The sequence below is a fragment of the Chiloscyllium plagiosum genome, chromosome 4 (genome assembly GCF_004010195.1).
Source record: "Chiloscyllium plagiosum isolate BGI_BamShark_2017 chromosome 4, ASM401019v2, whole genome shotgun sequence".
Taxonomy (NCBI): Eukaryota; Metazoa; Chordata; class Chondrichthyes; order Orectolobiformes; family Hemiscylliidae; genus Chiloscyllium; species Chiloscyllium plagiosum.
The window spans coordinates 114,018,439-114,036,312 of record NC_057713.1 but is presented as its reverse complement, the minus strand read 5'-3'; the positions used below and the strand labels follow the sequence as shown (position 1 = coordinate 114,036,312).

Sequence of the window (17,874 nt, the reverse complement as noted above, 5' to 3'; positions counted from 1 at the left end):
CAAAGTCTTTTCCCTGGGGTCGGGGAGTCCAGAACTAGAGGGCATAGGTTTATGGTGAGAAGGGAAAAATATAAAAGAGACCTACAGGGCAACTTTTTCACCCAGAGGGTGGTACGTGTATGGAATGAGCTGCCCTAGGATGTGGTGGAGGCTGGTACAATTGCAACATTTAAGAGTCATTTGGATGGGTATATGAATAGGAATGGTTTGGAAGGATATGGGCTGGGTGCTGGCAGGTGGGACTAGTTTGGGTTGGGATATCTGGTCGGCATGGACTAGGGATCCCTAGTAGCCACACATGCAGACGACAAGCAACATGAATTTGACTGGGACAACACTACCATTATAGGGCAAGTGAAACAAAGAACAGCCAGGGAATTCCTAGAAGCGTGGCACTCATCCACAAACTTCATCAACAAACACATAGACCTGGACCCAATATACCGGCCACTACAGTGGACAGCTGAAACTGACAACCGGAAGCGGCAGGGACAGGCCACTATAAATGCCGGAGGAAACACCAGGAGGAAACACCACAGGAGGCTCCCAAGCACTGAGGATGTCACCTAGACAGGGGACGAAACGTTTGCAACAAAAATTTCCAGCTCAGCGAACAGAACCACAACAATGAGCACCCGAGCTACAAATCTTCTCCCAAACTTTGAAACGTCGACTCTCCTGCTTCTCGGATGCTGCCTGACCTGCTGTGCTTTTCCGGTACCACACTTGACTCTAACCTCCTGCATCTGCAGTCCTCACTTTCGCCTTTTATTACTGATGTCAGGTATGTTATGCCATCACCATAAGGATTAAAACTGTGACAAATACTGCAACATCATGCCTTTGCCTTATTCCACTTCTCTTTAAAAATAAACTGGGTCCCTTAGATTTACAAGGTAATCCTTTCCCCATGCCAGTAAACAAATGTGTCATACAAGGCCCTCTACTTTGATGGAAAGACTAATTAAGGAGGAGAGGCAGAGTTGCTACAATAACTGAGATCTTACAATAAGATAATCCAAACTGCTCAGATCATCTCTTAGTTCTTTCTTGGTTTCAGCGACTGAGTCCTGAGACCAACAAGCTTCAGTTTTTGCAAACCGTTGAAGAAACCATCCCAGTCAAGTAGGGGGTTTGCATTGACTTCTCTGTCTCTGAATTAAGAGACACCTAACCATATTTCCCACCTAGATTGTAACCCAACATGACTCTCTGCTGACTGAAAGTGGGTTTGGTACACGAGAATAAATGATTGATATCCTTTTATCGAAGTTACACTGTAAGATTGATGCTTCAATGGGTCGTACCATTATCTTGTGTGTGGGTGTGTAGGTGAGAAGCAACAGACTGACAGTAACCAATCCAACCTTACCCGCAGTAGAGTCTGTGACTCCTCCCTCGCCTTGTTGAGTTCAGTAGATGTTGGATACTGTGGAGTGAGAGCCCGGGGTTTGTCCCTTTCACCACCTCCTCCTCCTCCTCCAGCTAGAAAGCCCTTGGAGTCTGCGGTCTGCATCCCATAGACGGGCCGCCCGGAGTCCACTTCTTCCGGAGCCCTGCCGGGGGAGGCGGTGTGGAGCCTGGTGGCGGCCTGTGTCGCCGGGTACGGGCCCCCTTTGTGAAGCTCCCCGGTGCTCTCCTTGACGCCCCAGCCTGGCTTCTTGGTGTCTTCCTTGGAGGGCTCGGCCCCGCCTCGGCCCTCCTCCTCGGCTGGAGCTGGGGCAGGCAGGGGATGGCCACTGCTGTTGCTATCACTCGGGGTTGGGGGGCGCTGATTCCGCATCTCCTGGTCGATGGAACCAGGAAGAGGAGGAGGAGGAGGAGGAGGTGGGGGGGGTGGAGACTCTCCGCCGCTGGTGCTGTTACTGCTGCTCACTGCCTCCTGGAGCACACAGTGCGCCGTGTTGAAATGCTCCAGCAACGCCTGAGTGCCTGGGGCGCTCCACTTACACTGACGGCACTTGTAGCAATTATGAGCCCTCCTAAGACACACAGACAAACAAAAAGATAACTTGAGGTTTAGCTTTCCCCGCATCAGCTCAACAAGAAAAACTGCAACTTTTGAAGTTGCATCAAGTGCATTTCTTAAGCCTCAGGACAAGTCCGAGCAGATAACGCCAGAGATTGACAAGAGTGAATCGTAACTATTTTAGCCCTTGGTGTGTGGCATGGACTGATGGTAATCCAGGATAGTTCCTGTACAAAGATCAGCCGCCAAACTGCACATGTTGTACACCAGAACATGTGCACACTAAGGTTTGGCATTGGTGACATGTTTTCACAATTTACTAAGCTCTCTTAACGAACTGTAGCTAGTTATGATAACCTGATGACAGACTAACGATAGACCGTCACAAAACAATCCAGTTGATCTGCCCTGCTGTGGGGCCAAATCGAAAGGGATGTTTTTTAAAACTCTTCACGCTTGGTTATTGTGCTAGCTCAGCCCCCATCTGGTGTCAGATTTTTAACTCAATGTAAAAACACACCATCCGGTGGGTTGTGGGTTGGGTAGGGTTATATTGAACCTGTCTAGTCTGTTACCTGTAGTGTCGAAAAATCTCTTCCTCTACTTGAGTCACAAAGTCGCATTTGGTACAGCAGTGCTCTTCAGTGTCTTCGCTGGTGCCCGGGCCATCACTTCCCTGTTGGCCATTCTCAGCCTTGGTTGGGCTGCTGCTGCTGCTGTGCATTGTCTCGTAATGCTGCAGCAGTGTATCTACATCCTGAACTGTGAAGGAGCACTGGTCGCACTGGTGTTTTACCCTGGCACTCCCTCCCACCCCGTGGGACGAATGCAAGAGCAACAGGGTGCAGTGGGAGCAATTACTCTTCCTGCAAGCGAACGGGTAGGTGATGTCCCCCAGGTGTTTCTCAGGGCCACACAGCCCCCCAGGACAGTACTGGCAGTGTTTAATTGTGCACTTATGGACGTTGTGAATGTAATGGTAGTGTCGGAGCAGGGGTCCCACAGCGATCACGTCCGGCCCATGACTGGTGGAATACCTGAATTTGCACAACTGACAGTTATAGCTGGTGACCACGCTCTCCTCCGCTGCCTTGTCTTTCTTTCGGGCTGAACTTGCGCCTTTCTCTGCCTGCGCCGAGAGCTCGCCGTCGGGTTTACTGAGAGGGGCGCGCTCTTTCGGGGAGTCAAGTGCGACTCCCTGTTTGCTAGCTTTGTCCGGAAGGTCTCGGTTAAAGTAGCCAGGGCGCTGGTTCTCCCCGTGCAGTTTGTTATAGTGATCCGTGAGTTTTAAGGTGTCTGAGGACTCACAGCTGAAGCTGCAAAACCGACACCAGAAGTAACAGGTAGAGTCCATGCCGTTCTGTTTGGAGCTGGTATCCACCGACTTAATGGGCACGGAGTAGCCAATGGGGGTGTCATCCGTGGCCTTGATGGTGACCTTGTCCTGCCATTTGCCCACGTCCTCTGGGTCTACGGGACGTGGTAGGTGGCGTTCTGTTGCTGGACTGCCTTTGCTGGTGGCTTTCTCCGGTTTGGTCGCATCTTTCCCAGCCTCGGGAACAGAAGGCACACTTTTCATTTTGTTGGGATGCGCTGACACGAAGTGCTGTTCCAGTTCCGTCGAAGAGCTGCCCATGTAAGTGAAATTGCAGAACTTGCACCGGAAATACTTGGTGTTCCCTTGGCAGTCTGGGGTTTTGCGTCCGATGCCAATGAACATTCCTCCCAAAGTAACCTAGAAAAGAGCAAAAACAAAAGAGAAATGTGTTTTCCATTGCAGCGTGTGAAATAACCAATCATGTGACAGTTTCTCAGACAATAACATCTCCTATCTTTATTGTTACAAAACGTTGTGTGACACCCAAGTTTGGGTATCTATGACAAATTGAACGATGCATTCCTCTGTGCCAATCAATGACTGTTGGTTTGGAACCCTTATTTGTCCTAATTATCCAATTTTGTCTTCAGTATTTTGCTTCTACGCATCTAGCATTCTTTTCTAACTTGCAATGTTCAAGGTGGGTTTATCATTGCCGGTATGAAATCAAAGCAGAAGTATGGTAACGATTTTAGATCCCGCCGAGGGAATTTGGGGGTGGGGAGAACAAAATAACAGTAAACAGCTTTTCAGTTTTTTTTTCCGTTAACCCTTTCAATGCCATGAGTCATTAATCAGCAAATGTAGTTGCTAAGATAAAAAATAAAGCATTGGCGGAGCCAGGGGGCGGTTAGGGGGAGTCTGAGGTGTTGTTTCTTGCATTTACAGACATTATTGTCTACAGCTACAGTCACATCATGTAGAGCAACCGTGTTACAGGCTCTCAGCATGAATGTTAACGAAGGATTTAGCAGTAAAACTGCACTTTAACTAGTTCAGAGAGCCTAATGCAATGATGCTGTGATGGGCTATAGAGCTGACATAGTCAGGATGTACTTAACTATTCAGGAATAGCAGGGAGGACAGCCCTCATAAAATGTACTTCAACTCAATGTCTGAAGGGAAACTATTTGTTTACTTCTGGTTTCCATAGTTCATGGTTTCTAAATTATCCAATTCCATAAAGACTGATTCATTTTTGTTGTGCAGGTTAGGTGTACATTGTGAGATGTTATAAATGAGACTATTTCGGCCACTTCCTTATTTTAAACTGAAAGTTACTATCTCCTGCATTCTGAAAGCACAAGTCAGTCTACTTTAAATCCCAAGTTCTGAGCTATTACTGATTCCTACAAAGGATAAAGGAAATGGTCAAGAACCCAGATAGGCCTCTGAGCCTCCCTTTCAACTGAAGGGAATACTTTTGAAACTAGTTGAAAAGTGTTAACAAAATGGCACATGAATTAATTCCAATTTTTTTTTAAATTGCCTCAAAAACATTGTTTCGAGTAATTGCATGTTAATCTTTCCTATTTACCATTACTCCAACTGTTATGGTGTCATACCAGTTTCCACATGTGGCTATGCAATGCAGCAAAGTATATAATTAGCCAGTGAACTGCTGTGAAGATTAGTGGTAGCCAAAAGATACCTAAAAACCCTCAACAAAAAGAAGTGTTTTTGTCTAAAATGACAAGTATGTCACTTGGACTTGGCACTGCTAGAGGATTAAGCTAGAAGCTTTCTAGAAGTGTCATCAGCAGCTAATTTACTGCAGTGAATCCTAATGTAAGCATTCAATGGTGGCTACAGACAAATTGATATTAAAAATGAATTAATTAAGTGCAGACAGCTTTTCATTAACAGTAATGGGCTCAAATAGTGTTTATGTTGTCTGATCCATTTAGTGGCAACCTTCCTAGCCGATTTGCACACAATATAGTCAGTAAACAAATCACTACAATAAAATGTAAGTAGCTATTAGATGAAAATTATTAGGATATATCCCAATTAACAAAATTTGAATCTGTGGTAAGAGGTTTTCTTAGATGATTTCAGGATTGCAATATTCACTGACCCTCAGGTGAAAACCACAAAGAAATGGTGTATGTTCAGCCACACCGAGCAACTGACGTGACACGAATATTATTGTAGTTTGGTCACATATAATGCATTAAAATACACCCACAGGATACAGTGGCGCAATGGTCATCTGTACTTGGATCATTGCCACATTATTTCATTGTGTATTATATGATTAATTAAACGGCAATTTCATTCGCATCTTCTACTACTCCTCTCAGCTTTATGTTCCCCTTACTAATGGAGTCGATCCTATATCTGTATCACCTCTGTCTGGCAAAACCACGAAGGAGCAATTCTCCGCGTGCCATTCTTTACTCCCTGGAGCTACAGAGCTTTCCTTGCCAGATAATGATGCAATTCCACTTTTAAAGGCTCAGTTGAACTTGCCACCATTGCCCTCTGAGGCAGTGCATTCCAAACCCTAACAACTGCTTGTCTTTGTACCAAGCACCTGGGATTGGGTTAGAGAGTCATAGAGTCATACAGCACAAAAGCAGACCCTTCAGTCCAACTAGTCCACACCGACCCTGTTCCCAAACTAGACTAGTCCCACCTGCCTGCGTTTGGCCCATATCCTTCTAAACACTTCCTATTCATGTACTTTTAAAGTTGTAACTGTATCTACATCCACCACTTTCTCTGACAATTCATTCCACACATTAACCACTCTCTGTGTAAAAATAAAACTTCCCCCTCATGTCCTTTTCTACTTTAAATCCCAAGTTCTGAGTTATTACTGATTCCAACACGGGGTAAAGGAGATGGTCAAGAATCCTGATAGGCCTCTGAGCCATCCTTTCAACTGAGGGAAATACTTTTGAAATTAGTTGAAAAGTGTTAAGAAAATGGCACATGAATTAAGGACTCATGTCCTTTTCTTTCTCTACTCACCTTAAAACTATGCCCCCTAGTCTTGAATTCCCCCACCTTAGGGAAAAGACCTTATTCACCTTATCTCTGCCCCTTGTGATTTTTTTATAAACTTCTATAAGGTCACCCCTCAGCCCTATGTTCCAGTGAAAAATGTTCTCAGCCTATTTTTATCATTTAAAACCAACATTTCCGGCAACATCTTGGTAAATCTTTTTTTTTACCTGAACCCTCTCCATTTTAATAATATCCTTCCGATAATAGGACAACCAGATCTGTACACAGTATTCCAAACGAGACCTCACCAAGTCCTATACAACCTCAACATGGCGTCTCAACTGCTATACGCAAAGCTCTGAGCAATGAAGGCAAGCGTTCTAAACGATTTCTTAACCGTCCTGTCTACCAGTGACAAAAATGTCAAAGAATTATGTACCTGAATCTCTGGGTCTCTCTATTCTACAACACTGCCCGGGGCCCTACTATTAATAGTACAAATCCTGCCCTTGAGTCGGCTGGGATCAAATTAGAAGATACCTACATGTACATCATAGGTCCCATTTAACATGGCGGGTCGCTGAGTACTCAGGTCCTGTAACATCCCAGTAAGCAAGCCTGTGTTTCGGCTCAGTTTCTGCAAGTCTTTGGACTGGGAGAACTGCACCATGTTATGTAATGCGAGAATTTTGGTGTCCAGGTCCGCATCTTGGCGGGTGCGGTTGTGCAGACCCAGGTGATATTTGCGGAAATGCTTGATCAAATCGGTTGGGTCGTTGCCATAATAGCCATAACCACAAATGTTGCATTTGAAGTCTTGCAGCTCGGGAGTCAGGGGCGCTGCGTCTGAGCTGTCAGTCAGCTCCTCTGTCTTTGTCTGATCAAGTGCAACACCCGCTTCTGAAAGCACCTGAGAGTTTTCTGAAGGCACCGAGCCCGGCCTGGAGTTGGGACGTTCAGGTGGCTCACCCTGTAGCAGCTGCCCCTTCTCCCGCCCACTTTTGGGTGATGTTTGAGCTCTGTGGTTTAAATCCGAGAGGGTTCCAGACACATTGCGGCTCCTGCCATCGCCATCATCTGGTTCTGATCTGCAAGGAGACTTCCAGGCCTCACAGACTCTACCAGCAGCCTGAGATGAGAGAGCAGACATATTTCTGTCTGTCACCTCATCTTGCGGGAAGGATGGAACATTTCCTCCCTTCTTGTGGCTTTCATAATTAAAGCCATTCCCTTCGCCCACTGCGGGGCTTTTCAAGTCCCTTTTGATGCCGGCGACGTCTGTGACACGCAGACAATGTTCCTCCTTGTTGACTAACTCGAATGCATCTTGCTGGTTGCTGTGTTCCTGCATGGGATCCCGGAGTCCGGAGCTTTCGGCAGACTCCTGGTTCACGGCACTTACTGGCTGAGAGACCTGGCAATTCTCACTTTCGCCTTGGCTCACAAGATTTCTCAGTGGTGGATTCTTTTTCCGGACCATATCTGTGGGGAAGCAAAAGAACATATAATGAGAACATGTTTCTTTAAGGAGAATTGAAACACTGGAGGCTGCCCCTTGCATAATTTATTTTTAACAGCACAAAAACAGTTTTCCCGTCACCTGGATTCATATTTCTGCCATAACTCAAGCCTCTTTCTAGAACCCCTTTGTATTAGTTCTGCTCCAGTTTCATCCTAACCCGTTTTCTTTTAAAGTGCTGCGCATTCTTTTGTTGTGGTTGTTTACATGTTTTCCCTGTGATGGTTTACGAGACAGACCCGCCCAAGTTTTATACAGACGAATCTATTGTCGAGTTTTGACAGAAAAGGATGAGAGAGGGAAGGGGGTTCTGAAGGAGACATCACTGCATCTTTCAAAGCACTCACAATCAAGCTAACACTATATCTATAAACCTCCTTGTGAAGAATCTGACTGCAGTGTCATGTATATCCAACGTCGTTGTGTATAGGTACATAATATTTCAGTGTCCCTACACATAAATTGTGGATTGGAGAAATTTTGTCAGGTCAATGGAATGTTCTGTTAACGTTTATATCGGCAAAGATACCGGGGTTTCAATGTATTAGGCACCGACAGTTATAATCTGCCACCATCATTATTCCAAGAGATTAGTTTGCAGCAGTTCCAACTATATTTCTAAAGACATTACAAGATTGTCCTTTCCACAACAAGTAAATCAAATCCTGTGAATGACTGATTAGGTGGAGATTTTCTTCACGAATACAGCCCTTCATCATTGTACTCCTAAAATAATAAGTTAGCTGTACTTGTTTCCCTTGTGGAACATGCACAGCTTTGCCCTGTTTTGTTAACTTCATATGACGGCATTTGTGGCTGTTTCAAAGGAATTCATAAAACCAGCAGGGTAATTCATACAAATACCTTGACGATAAGTTTGACTTATCTCGCTGTCCCCGGCAACTACTGCCTATTCAGTGACAATAACTGTGGTAACTAGTAGTTAACATGTTCCAGCTCCCGTACTAATTTGAATAAATCAGTGAAATATGTGAATAATAAACACCATTCTTCATTCGGTAAAAGGGAGGGACAATGTAAGACTCCTCAATCGAGATGTCTGTTCAAAAATAATCAACACCTTTAAACAACCATTCGGTGCTGACTGGGCCTACCTTCTTAAAAAGTGATCTGACGTGGATTTCAACTTAAAGTCTTTCCTTGGCGGACACTGTTTTGATGCAAATTCCCAGGACTGATGGTAACAAAATCTACTTTGTTAACGCGAGGAACGTTTAGCTACTCAGAAGTAAAATTGTCAGCCACAAAAAGCCAGCCAGGGATTTTTTTTTCTCTCTCTCTCTCTCTCTACATTACGTGTCCTGACAATAAGCCAGAAACTGCAAATAAAATGGGTAACTCGGTAAAGCAGCTTTGGAAGAACGTCATAGACCATCTGCTTAAATAAGTTTTATTAGATGAATGTGACTACCACAACACAAAAAAAGGTTTCCGAAGAATTCAAAGCTCGAATCTCTGCGAGTTTGATCTGTTACCTAACAAAAATTTCAAATAGTTATTTCAACCTTCTTTTCGGATATTCCACCACGATTATCCCAGAATTGGTATATTCCACAACTTTCAAGCGTCTCTTGTTTATATTGGTGCCAATAAATCTCTGCAGATGGCCTAAACTGGAACGAATATTCAGTGCAATAGTGTGCACGTCCAGGAACTGATGTTGTAGACGGAAAGTCAACAGGTTTAGAATGACAGCCAGACTATTTTAAGTTGGAATTTACACCGTTTCGAGTGAAAACAGCCAACTTTTCTGCTTTGGCACCATAATTCCATCAAGAACAGCCCTTAACTTTCGGTACACTGTGCTTACTTTCAGTACTCTGTACGTTTACTGCCATTACAATAATTACATGGTCACTTCTGTCCATTCAGCCGAATATGAACAAATGCTAGTTTGGCGCTTTCTGCAAACTTTGCCCAAGTTTCAAATTGCTTCTGGCCTGGACACTGAAATAATAGCCAGTCACATGATCAAAGTATACACACTCATCGTGTGTTTTGCAATTAAGTGCGCAGAACACCATTGTTCTCCATAATGTACTGATATTCCCAATTATATCTACACAAACACGTTTGCAATTAAAAGGAGCTTGTGGTAATCTAATGCACCCTTTAGAAGGGAGATTCACAAATAGAATTACGAACCAAATGAAATATATTTTAACGAAGTTTACTGTGTTCATAACTGTTGATGCTGAGTAGAAAGGTGTCAGAGGTACCCCTACAACAAACAATCTAAAGATTCAGACTGTGATAAGTGAATCAAGTAAATTGCATTCTCCACCCGCGAGAACAATATTACTTCAGTTACTGAATTTCACTATTTCAGACCTTCATCGTGGTTTAATTTATATGATTGCAACGCTAAGGGGGTCTGCTAAAGTGGAATACAGATCTCGACAGCAAATCAATACAAGGTTTTGCTCATTCCACACACGCCAGATTGGCCCAGCGATGCCTGTATTCATTATCTGATCAAGCACTGTATAAACTTGCCATTAATCATAACATCAAATCACACAATATTCCTCGTAGCAGAATGATTATTGCAAGCTCGCCCACCGATCTGCCAACAATGCCACACGCTATTGCTGTAATGTGCTCGAGCGAATGGGGAATTTGCTACTGAGACCGTTTCGTTTATTCTGATCCTCAAATGAAAACTCAGCCAGAAGTGATCACGTCTGGGAGACAAGAATCGTTAATCAACACGTGCTAGGAACTCGACTGAACAACTGCTTTCCGCAACATTTCCTGTGATAAGGACACAAAGACTTGCAAAGAGATCAGACTTCAATGGGCTCATAGTTCATGTGAATGCAAACGTGACATTCACTTTGCACAGTACTCTGAACAGTCCGGGCCCATTCAAGCCAGTGAACATTTTTTTTTTACCCCAAGCCAGTTTCACAGAGTTCTCCAAACACAATTGAAAGCTTTAAACCAACCCCGACATCGGCCTCCGTGGTACCTTTAAGTATTTGTAAAACTTTGACCAGATATCAATGTTTTCACGTCAATGGTAAACGCCCTGAGGAGGTATTTTACCGGATTAGCCCTGCTGTTCCTGTGTGCCATGTACAGTTTTGTAACTCTTTGAGTGACAAAACCCTTTTGGAGTGGCTTCGTTAAGTGATTACATCTGCAGTTCTTGCTGGACACAATAGTGACTCTCATGAAACGCCCTTAGAAAGAGCATGAGTGGAAAAAGTAACTGGCAACAAGGTTGGGTCTAACTCCCCTGTTAAGGAAACCTGCAAATCCTTAATTAATCAGGTTTCGAAGCCCCAAAACATCTTAATCGGGACTGAGGAAAATGGTGTGGAACATGCAGTAACAGTGTCACGAATTTCCAACTAGCTCGCAGAGTGGAAAACAACAGCTTATAAGTTATTGTCTGGAAATCTGGGAGGGTGGAGAAACGACAATTTTATATTCACATTCAGGGCTAATAAATGCAAAAGTCATAGCAAAAGCCAGATGTGTCAGAGCTGTGGTGGGATGAAACGCGAGAGCAAACGCAAATCTGCTTTCAACAGATCTCGCCGGCGACCATCCAGCCTGAATCAGCAGGAAACATTTTAATAGCACTTTTAAGGGGACACGTCCTAAACTAACTGCCATCACAAGCCACGTTTTACTGAGTGTGGATAAGGTAACGCAAACGGCCCGTTCTGCCCGTGTCAGCCTATGCAACCCTTTAAGTCAAAAGCTACAATTACTTCTGTCTGTACTTTCAAAAGCTTCACTTGGCATTACATCAGGGGATGAAAAAAAAACTGAAAGTCCCTGTCTGGAGAAGTCAAACCACCGGAGGATGGTGTCTAGCCACATACACAGAGACAATTCAACGCAGCAGCACGCACACACTTTAACACGACTTTGGGGGGGGGGAAAAGTTTACTCCAACCATGTTACTCGTGTATCCCGCCAGATGGGCCGCAATGGACTCAGAAAGGCTGCTCAGGGAGTGTGTGTGTTGGTGAGGGGGGGTTGCTGGGAGATCTCTACTGGATCTTTAGAATGTAAATCTATATTTATAAATCCACAGCGCAGCCTGGAGAAATGGAAATTAAATAGCCCACTCAGATGCACTTCACCGTGTTACCTCGGCCACGTCACTCAAAAACTTTCTTGACGCTACAGACACACTGAGACCAAAATCTTTCACTGACATCTGGGTCTGAAAAGACACTTCGAACGCCATCCATGTCTTTATTCCCACTTTCCCGCTAAGTCTCCGGCGCGATAGCAGCACACACACAACACAAAGAGACGAAAGCCGGCGAGTATCCCAAACGTACTTGAAATCATCGTTTCCTCTGCTAAACTTGACCCCAAAGGCTACTGCAGGCTACTGTCACGTACAAGGAACCATTTCTCAAGTCTGCTCGGGTGACCTCTCGACCCAACAAATACGGGAAATGGGAATGGATGTGAAATCTGAGAACTCTGCTTCATTCTTTCGAAATAAAAAAAAACGCAGAGCTGTCGACTGAACAAAACTCAATGCATTATCTTAACAGATACATACAAATACCTAAAACCTGCGAACTATCGCTGCCCTTCCCCACACACACACACAGACATACAGCGTGTGCAAACCGAATCAAAAAATCGCTGAGAGATCTTTGTTCCTTCAAACTCGGGGGTTGTCTTTCGCCTACTCTCTCTCTCTCTCTTACCTGTTGATTTGATGGCAATAATCTTTGCAGCTGGAAAGATGGTGGAGCTTTGGGGAGAGCCATGAACCGTCTGAGTTTTTTTGCAGAGTGAGATTTTAGAGAGAGAGAGAGAGAGGGAGACAGACAGACAGAGAGAGAGAGAAAAGGGAAGGCGCAGGCTGAGTTGCCTGTGTCTGTCTGACTGGAAGGTGTCTGTGTGTGTGTGTGTGTGTGCGTGTAGTGTTTGTCTGTGTGTTTAATATGTCTGAGAGGAAAGGGGCTCTGGTTCAGTCCGGCCTTTATCACAAATGTTATCGTTTGTCAGGACCCCGGCTTCAAGCATTACGTCATTTCAAGACAGCATTCAGCGCGAATACAAACAGCGGACATGCCTCCTGCTCCGCGCCGCCCCACAACACACTTACACACCAGCAATCGGCTGTGATCATCGCCATCAGGCCTCCTCGCTCCCTTCACACAGAACGCAGCCTTCCCGGAATTACTTCTCTGGCTTTTTTTTTAAAATGTTTGCTCCTGCTCTCCTTCTCTCTCTCTCTCTTTCCCCTTTTCACTCTCTCCCGGGGAAGGGGGCGCCACACGTTTCTTTTCTGAAGCCGAAGAAAAGACCAGGCTGATTGTGGAAAAAAAAGCGAGCCAGCGCCGGGCGATCTTGCAGCGAAAGAGAGAGCTGTTGGCGGGTTATCTGTGTGGAAATCACGTCTGAACTGTTGCTCATGGGGGAAGATCTTTGCCACAAGAAAAGGAGCATTGTTTTCAACTTAAGCGTTTACCTTTATTCTTCCCTCGCCTCTTTCGCTGAGCTGATTAACACTTTTACAATTCAAGTCTTAAAAGCAACAACTCATTTTATGAATTTTAACTGGAAAAGCCAATATTTGTAACGTAGTTATATAAAGTATACATTTGAGCCGGTTTAACTGAAACTTTTGATGATAATTTATAGTATCGTGACCATTTCCTGTTCTGCCACTAAGAGTTTCATCTCCCGATAAAACTACTGCTAACGGAGATATAAGTTTGCCTTCCCTCGCTATCAAGTGTTGATCTTATCAGAGATTGTGTCTGCTCTGATATCCCAGTAACTCTTCGCTGCCCGGAGTAACTCAACTGCAGAGTGACAGAGCGCTGTTTCCAATTGACCTGTCATTGAGGGACGTTGAGTAATGAATCCTCACTCCCTGCTTTGGTTTAGAGCTGGCGAGACAGTCGGAGTCTGTACCTCAGCCTGTGTTCTCGGAGCGGTGTCGTCTCTGAATGACAGGCTCTTTCCTTTTGATCTCATGTAGCAGACACCAGGCTTCCTTTCACACTTCAACCAAATCTTCAACCAAAATACCCCTGACAAAATGGAACTCCACGAAATTTGCAATTTTGTAAAAAAATTTTGCCCCTAAAGATAGGATTCTTGCTGAAACTGGTTTTCTGTCAACTTTTACCTTTGGAACATTTCACCTGAGAGACAAGAGAGAATGAAATATCCCCACGATTGGAAGTATCCCCAAACAGGTATTTGCATTCAAGTAAGGATAACTTTTTTTCTCAGAAGAGGTAGTTCCTATTGGACTATGTGGAATGGCGTGTTCCTCTTTTTTTCTTTCAGGATGTTAATCCTTCTCAGGAAGACGCTGTCACCTGGGACTCCAGGAGGTGTTTGAACCCATCTTTATACACTGATGCCAGCGACGCCCTGAATCTGTCCACGCCCTATGCTGCTTTCTTTTACAACATTCCCAACACTATCTTAAATGTTGTTTATCGTTCCCCTGTGAATAAACGATCCGTGTCTACCCACTCATCCTCCGATAATGTTTATTTCGAATGCTAGCTCATCTTCCTAAGTTTTCCCATCTTCATTGTCTTTCTGTTAATTATCAGCGGACATATTCAGGCTTGTTTAGAACCGGAAGCAAATCTGAGCTGACTGCGGTTAAATAATTCTATGCAAATCCGTGTGACAGATGAAATTTGCTGAGTCAGTTGTTTAAAAAAAACGTAGACTCCCTTTGCAAAGAGGCTGTTTTAGTCGGCATCAAAGTAAAGGAGTACACCAAAATGTAAAACTAACTAGTGTCTCATCTAAAGGTTGGTTGGCAGGTTACGGGTTTGAGTATTAAAGACAGTCCCGAAGAGTTATATATTGACCTCGAAACGTCCACCCCCTATTTCTCTCTCCATTGACGCTCTCAGAACTGATGGGTTTTCCAGAATTTTCTGTTTGTATATCAAATTCCCAGCATTCCCAGGCTTTAGATTGTATTTTAGGTACACCCATTCCTGATTTGGATCTGTATGGCGGTTCCTTCACTGTTAGTCCATTAATATCCTGGAACACCTTTCCTGAACACCATTGGTGTGGCTATACATGAAAGACTGTAGCAGTTCAAGAAGGCAGCTCACAACCACCTTGTCAAGGTACCTAGAGAGGGCCAGTTATTGCTGGCCTAGCCAGCGACACCCATCTCCATAAAGGATTTTTTTTTTGAAAAAGTAAATTGGGGAATAATACTGGTGTAGTGAACTGACAGCCCTATCGAAGATTATGTACCAAGTACGATAATGAGTTTTTTTTCCTTTCCCTGAACAGATGGAGATTACTTAAAGAACCGAAATGAACAACTTTGTACCGAAATGGGTAGTTGACTTCCACATGAACGTACTCAGTTTCTATTGCCTCCGGACACATTCAATTTCCCCTTCAATGACAGTACTCTGGACTTTCATGGCTACCTGCAAATGCAGGAATCGCTCCAAATGTAAATATTTTGGAATTATGAGAAAGATTTAAATGAACTCCAGACAGACTCTAAATGCCCCTGAGCTTGACAACTTTTTGAGCTGCTGTAAACCAGGTTAAACATTGCACTGGCATTAAACACAATGCAATGTCAGGACACAAATATCAACAGTATTGATTGACAGTTCAGATCAGACAATGATGCCAGATTTAGGATTGTTTAAAATTGGAATTTAACCAAAAAAAACAGATTTTAAACAAAATATGACCAATTTTTAAAAAACATTTCTGCATAACAGCTATACATGTTATTCAGTGTTTTCCACAACTTGCTTACAATTTGAAAATCTGAGTCAGACTAGGACAAATCCATAGGGTGGAATAAGTATGGAGTAAAATTATGCAACATCTGTCTGACTGAATTCAGTAGTTGCATCACAGGTAAGCAGAATTAGTACTTTCAATGAGAGTTGATGTAGTCTTATTTTAAAAACTCTACAAAATGTATATTTTATTGTAAGTTCATCTGATGTACCTGTGCCACATTTCCAAAATTGCACTTCATATAACATATTTAGTATTTCATTGTGCTGTCCAAAGCAAATGACCTTGCTGCCTTCACCTTCTGATGTTATAGTGTGTACTAGAATTAACCTGTAATTTCTGTCCTCCTCTAACATTCAGTCATTGCTTTTAATTACAAGTTTCCCTTCACTTGTTTGTCACTTTACTGTGACACAACACCAGCCATTCAACACAAAATAAATATATAAAATGACAATATGGTGGGGATATATTACCAAGGTGTGGTTTTGTGTGTCACAAATACTAATTTATTTAATCTGTGACAATCCCAAACCAGCCCATCTCAATTAGAATGCCAGCTGAGGTGCTACTTCTGACCTTATTCTCCCCAAGCAAGGGAGGCAGATAAGTCAAGAAATTTTCTGCCTTCTGAAGTAGTCAAAATAAAAATATTTCCTTCTAAAAGTGAATATGTGTAGATGTATATTAGATAATCACAGAAACAGAATCTATAGTGATGTTTCTATGGTTGAATAACTTACCTAGAGTTGCATACTATATTGGTTCTCAAAGGATAGTCCATGTGATTTGTATGCTGCTGGATATCACCACCTTCAACAAGCAAGAAATAAAGAAGGAAAATTGTGAAAAAAAGCATATAATGATTTATTCAGTGGTGGCTCTTCAATTGCATCAGGCATGCAATTGCTTGTTCAAGTCTCTAAAAAAAAGTTACCGCTGATGGTGGTGGAGGGTGAAAGACAGTTTCATAGTAGTAAATAAAAAAGGAACAAATGCCAATGACAGCAACTAAAGACAAAATGTCTGATTCTGTCTGTCGTATCCTGTCAGTGAGCAATTGATGTTTTCCAGGGTCCAGTGTACTTCAGATCTGGTAACTTTTGTGAAGTAGTCAACAGCATAAGTAATAAACAGACATGTTGTAACTTTTGTTTTGCTACCAGTCCCTGGAAAACATGCTCCAAAAAGTTACTCTTCTATCATGGATCATCTATGCCATTGAAATGCTGTAAAGGTTTTGTGACCACGTTTTTTTTTCATAAATCCTTCTTGACTGAGAGGTCTTTCAACAAAAACTTCTTTTGCAAAACATTATCCACAAGGACTGCAGTGTTAATAAGATTTCATGCAAGTGAACAGGAGAACACCTATTAGAATGTTCCAAAGGCTGTTGCTTTGGAAATGTAAAACATCAGCTGTCACAAGATGTACTTTAGGCTAGTGTTTCTAAAAGATCACAGAGAAGGTGTTGGCTCATGTACCTCTGCTTCATGAGAGTCTGTAGACTAGTCTGGCAACATTGTATTTTCACAAAACCCATCAATTAAATTGCAGTGAATACTAATACTTTCTACAAAACCTCCCACATATCCTCAAATAACAGGATACTCTGAAGATGATCTGTATATTATTGTATTTCAGATGTTCAGAAAGGCAGAGTCTGATATTTTGATAGCAAAAATCCATAATGCGCAATTATGGAACCTATTCAAGGAGTCTGAATGTTTATCATTGTGTTGTAGAATCACTCAATCAGTACTTTAATCATGGCTTCACGTGCTTCTGCCTGCTCCTGATATATTTAACTTTATTTCGCCCTTTGTATTTAGCTGTTGTATAACTTAACTCACTGACTAAATGAAACAAGACTCAGTTCAATAGGCACACACATTCACAGACCTGTTTCAGCAGTCATCAATTTGGTAACTGTGATATAAAATATTGTAGACAAATACATATATTTGTCTGTTATGATTCAATTATTGCCTAGTTGTGAACGCTGGCTATTATTTAATATTTTAACCACACTCATTTATCTTGATGATTCCTCAATAGATTATTTAGTCAATGTATGCATAATATGGTTCTAAAACAGGCAGGGGATTTTAGAAATCTGCACTGCTGGCATTGTGTTTCAAAAAGAAATATGCAATGCATTATTTGAGCCATTTGGATAAAACTTAGACTGTGACATTAATTTCTAAAGTCTGTCTATGGACCTCAAGAAAGTCTTATTCCTGGTCAATGCTGTATTTATTGATCTCAGCCAAGATGGCAATGTGACAATAA

The 17,874-nt window shown here is 42.9% G+C and overlaps 1 protein-coding gene across 6 annotated transcripts in view; it reads right to left on the bottom strand.

Annotated features, from left to right (window-relative positions):
- Positions 1–13,015, bottom strand: part of trps1 (trichorhinophalangeal syndrome I) — a 215,983-nt gene extending 202,968 nt beyond the window's left edge. Inside the window, exons 1-4 of one of the 6 annotated variants that reach the window (XM_043689004.1) lie at positions 12,933–13,015; positions 6,844–7,781; positions 2,545–3,704; positions 1,373–1,982 (exon numbers count right to left, since the gene is read on the bottom strand). In XM_043689004.1, coding sequence (XP_043544939.1) covers positions 1,373–1,982; positions 2,545–3,704; positions 6,844–7,779 — 2,706 coding nt within the window. In that variant the 5' untranslated portion in view covers positions 7,780–7,781; positions 12,933–13,015. Of the gene's footprint in view, positions 1–1,372; positions 1,983–2,544; positions 3,705–6,843; positions 7,782–8,933; positions 8,956–11,947; positions 12,050–12,143; positions 12,223–12,524; positions 12,611–12,928 lie in introns of those variants that run through there. The other 5 variants (XM_043689005.1, XM_043689003.1, XM_043689001.1 and 2 more) reach the window with 5 other exon arrangements.
- Positions 13,016–17,874: the final 4,859 nt, after the last annotated feature.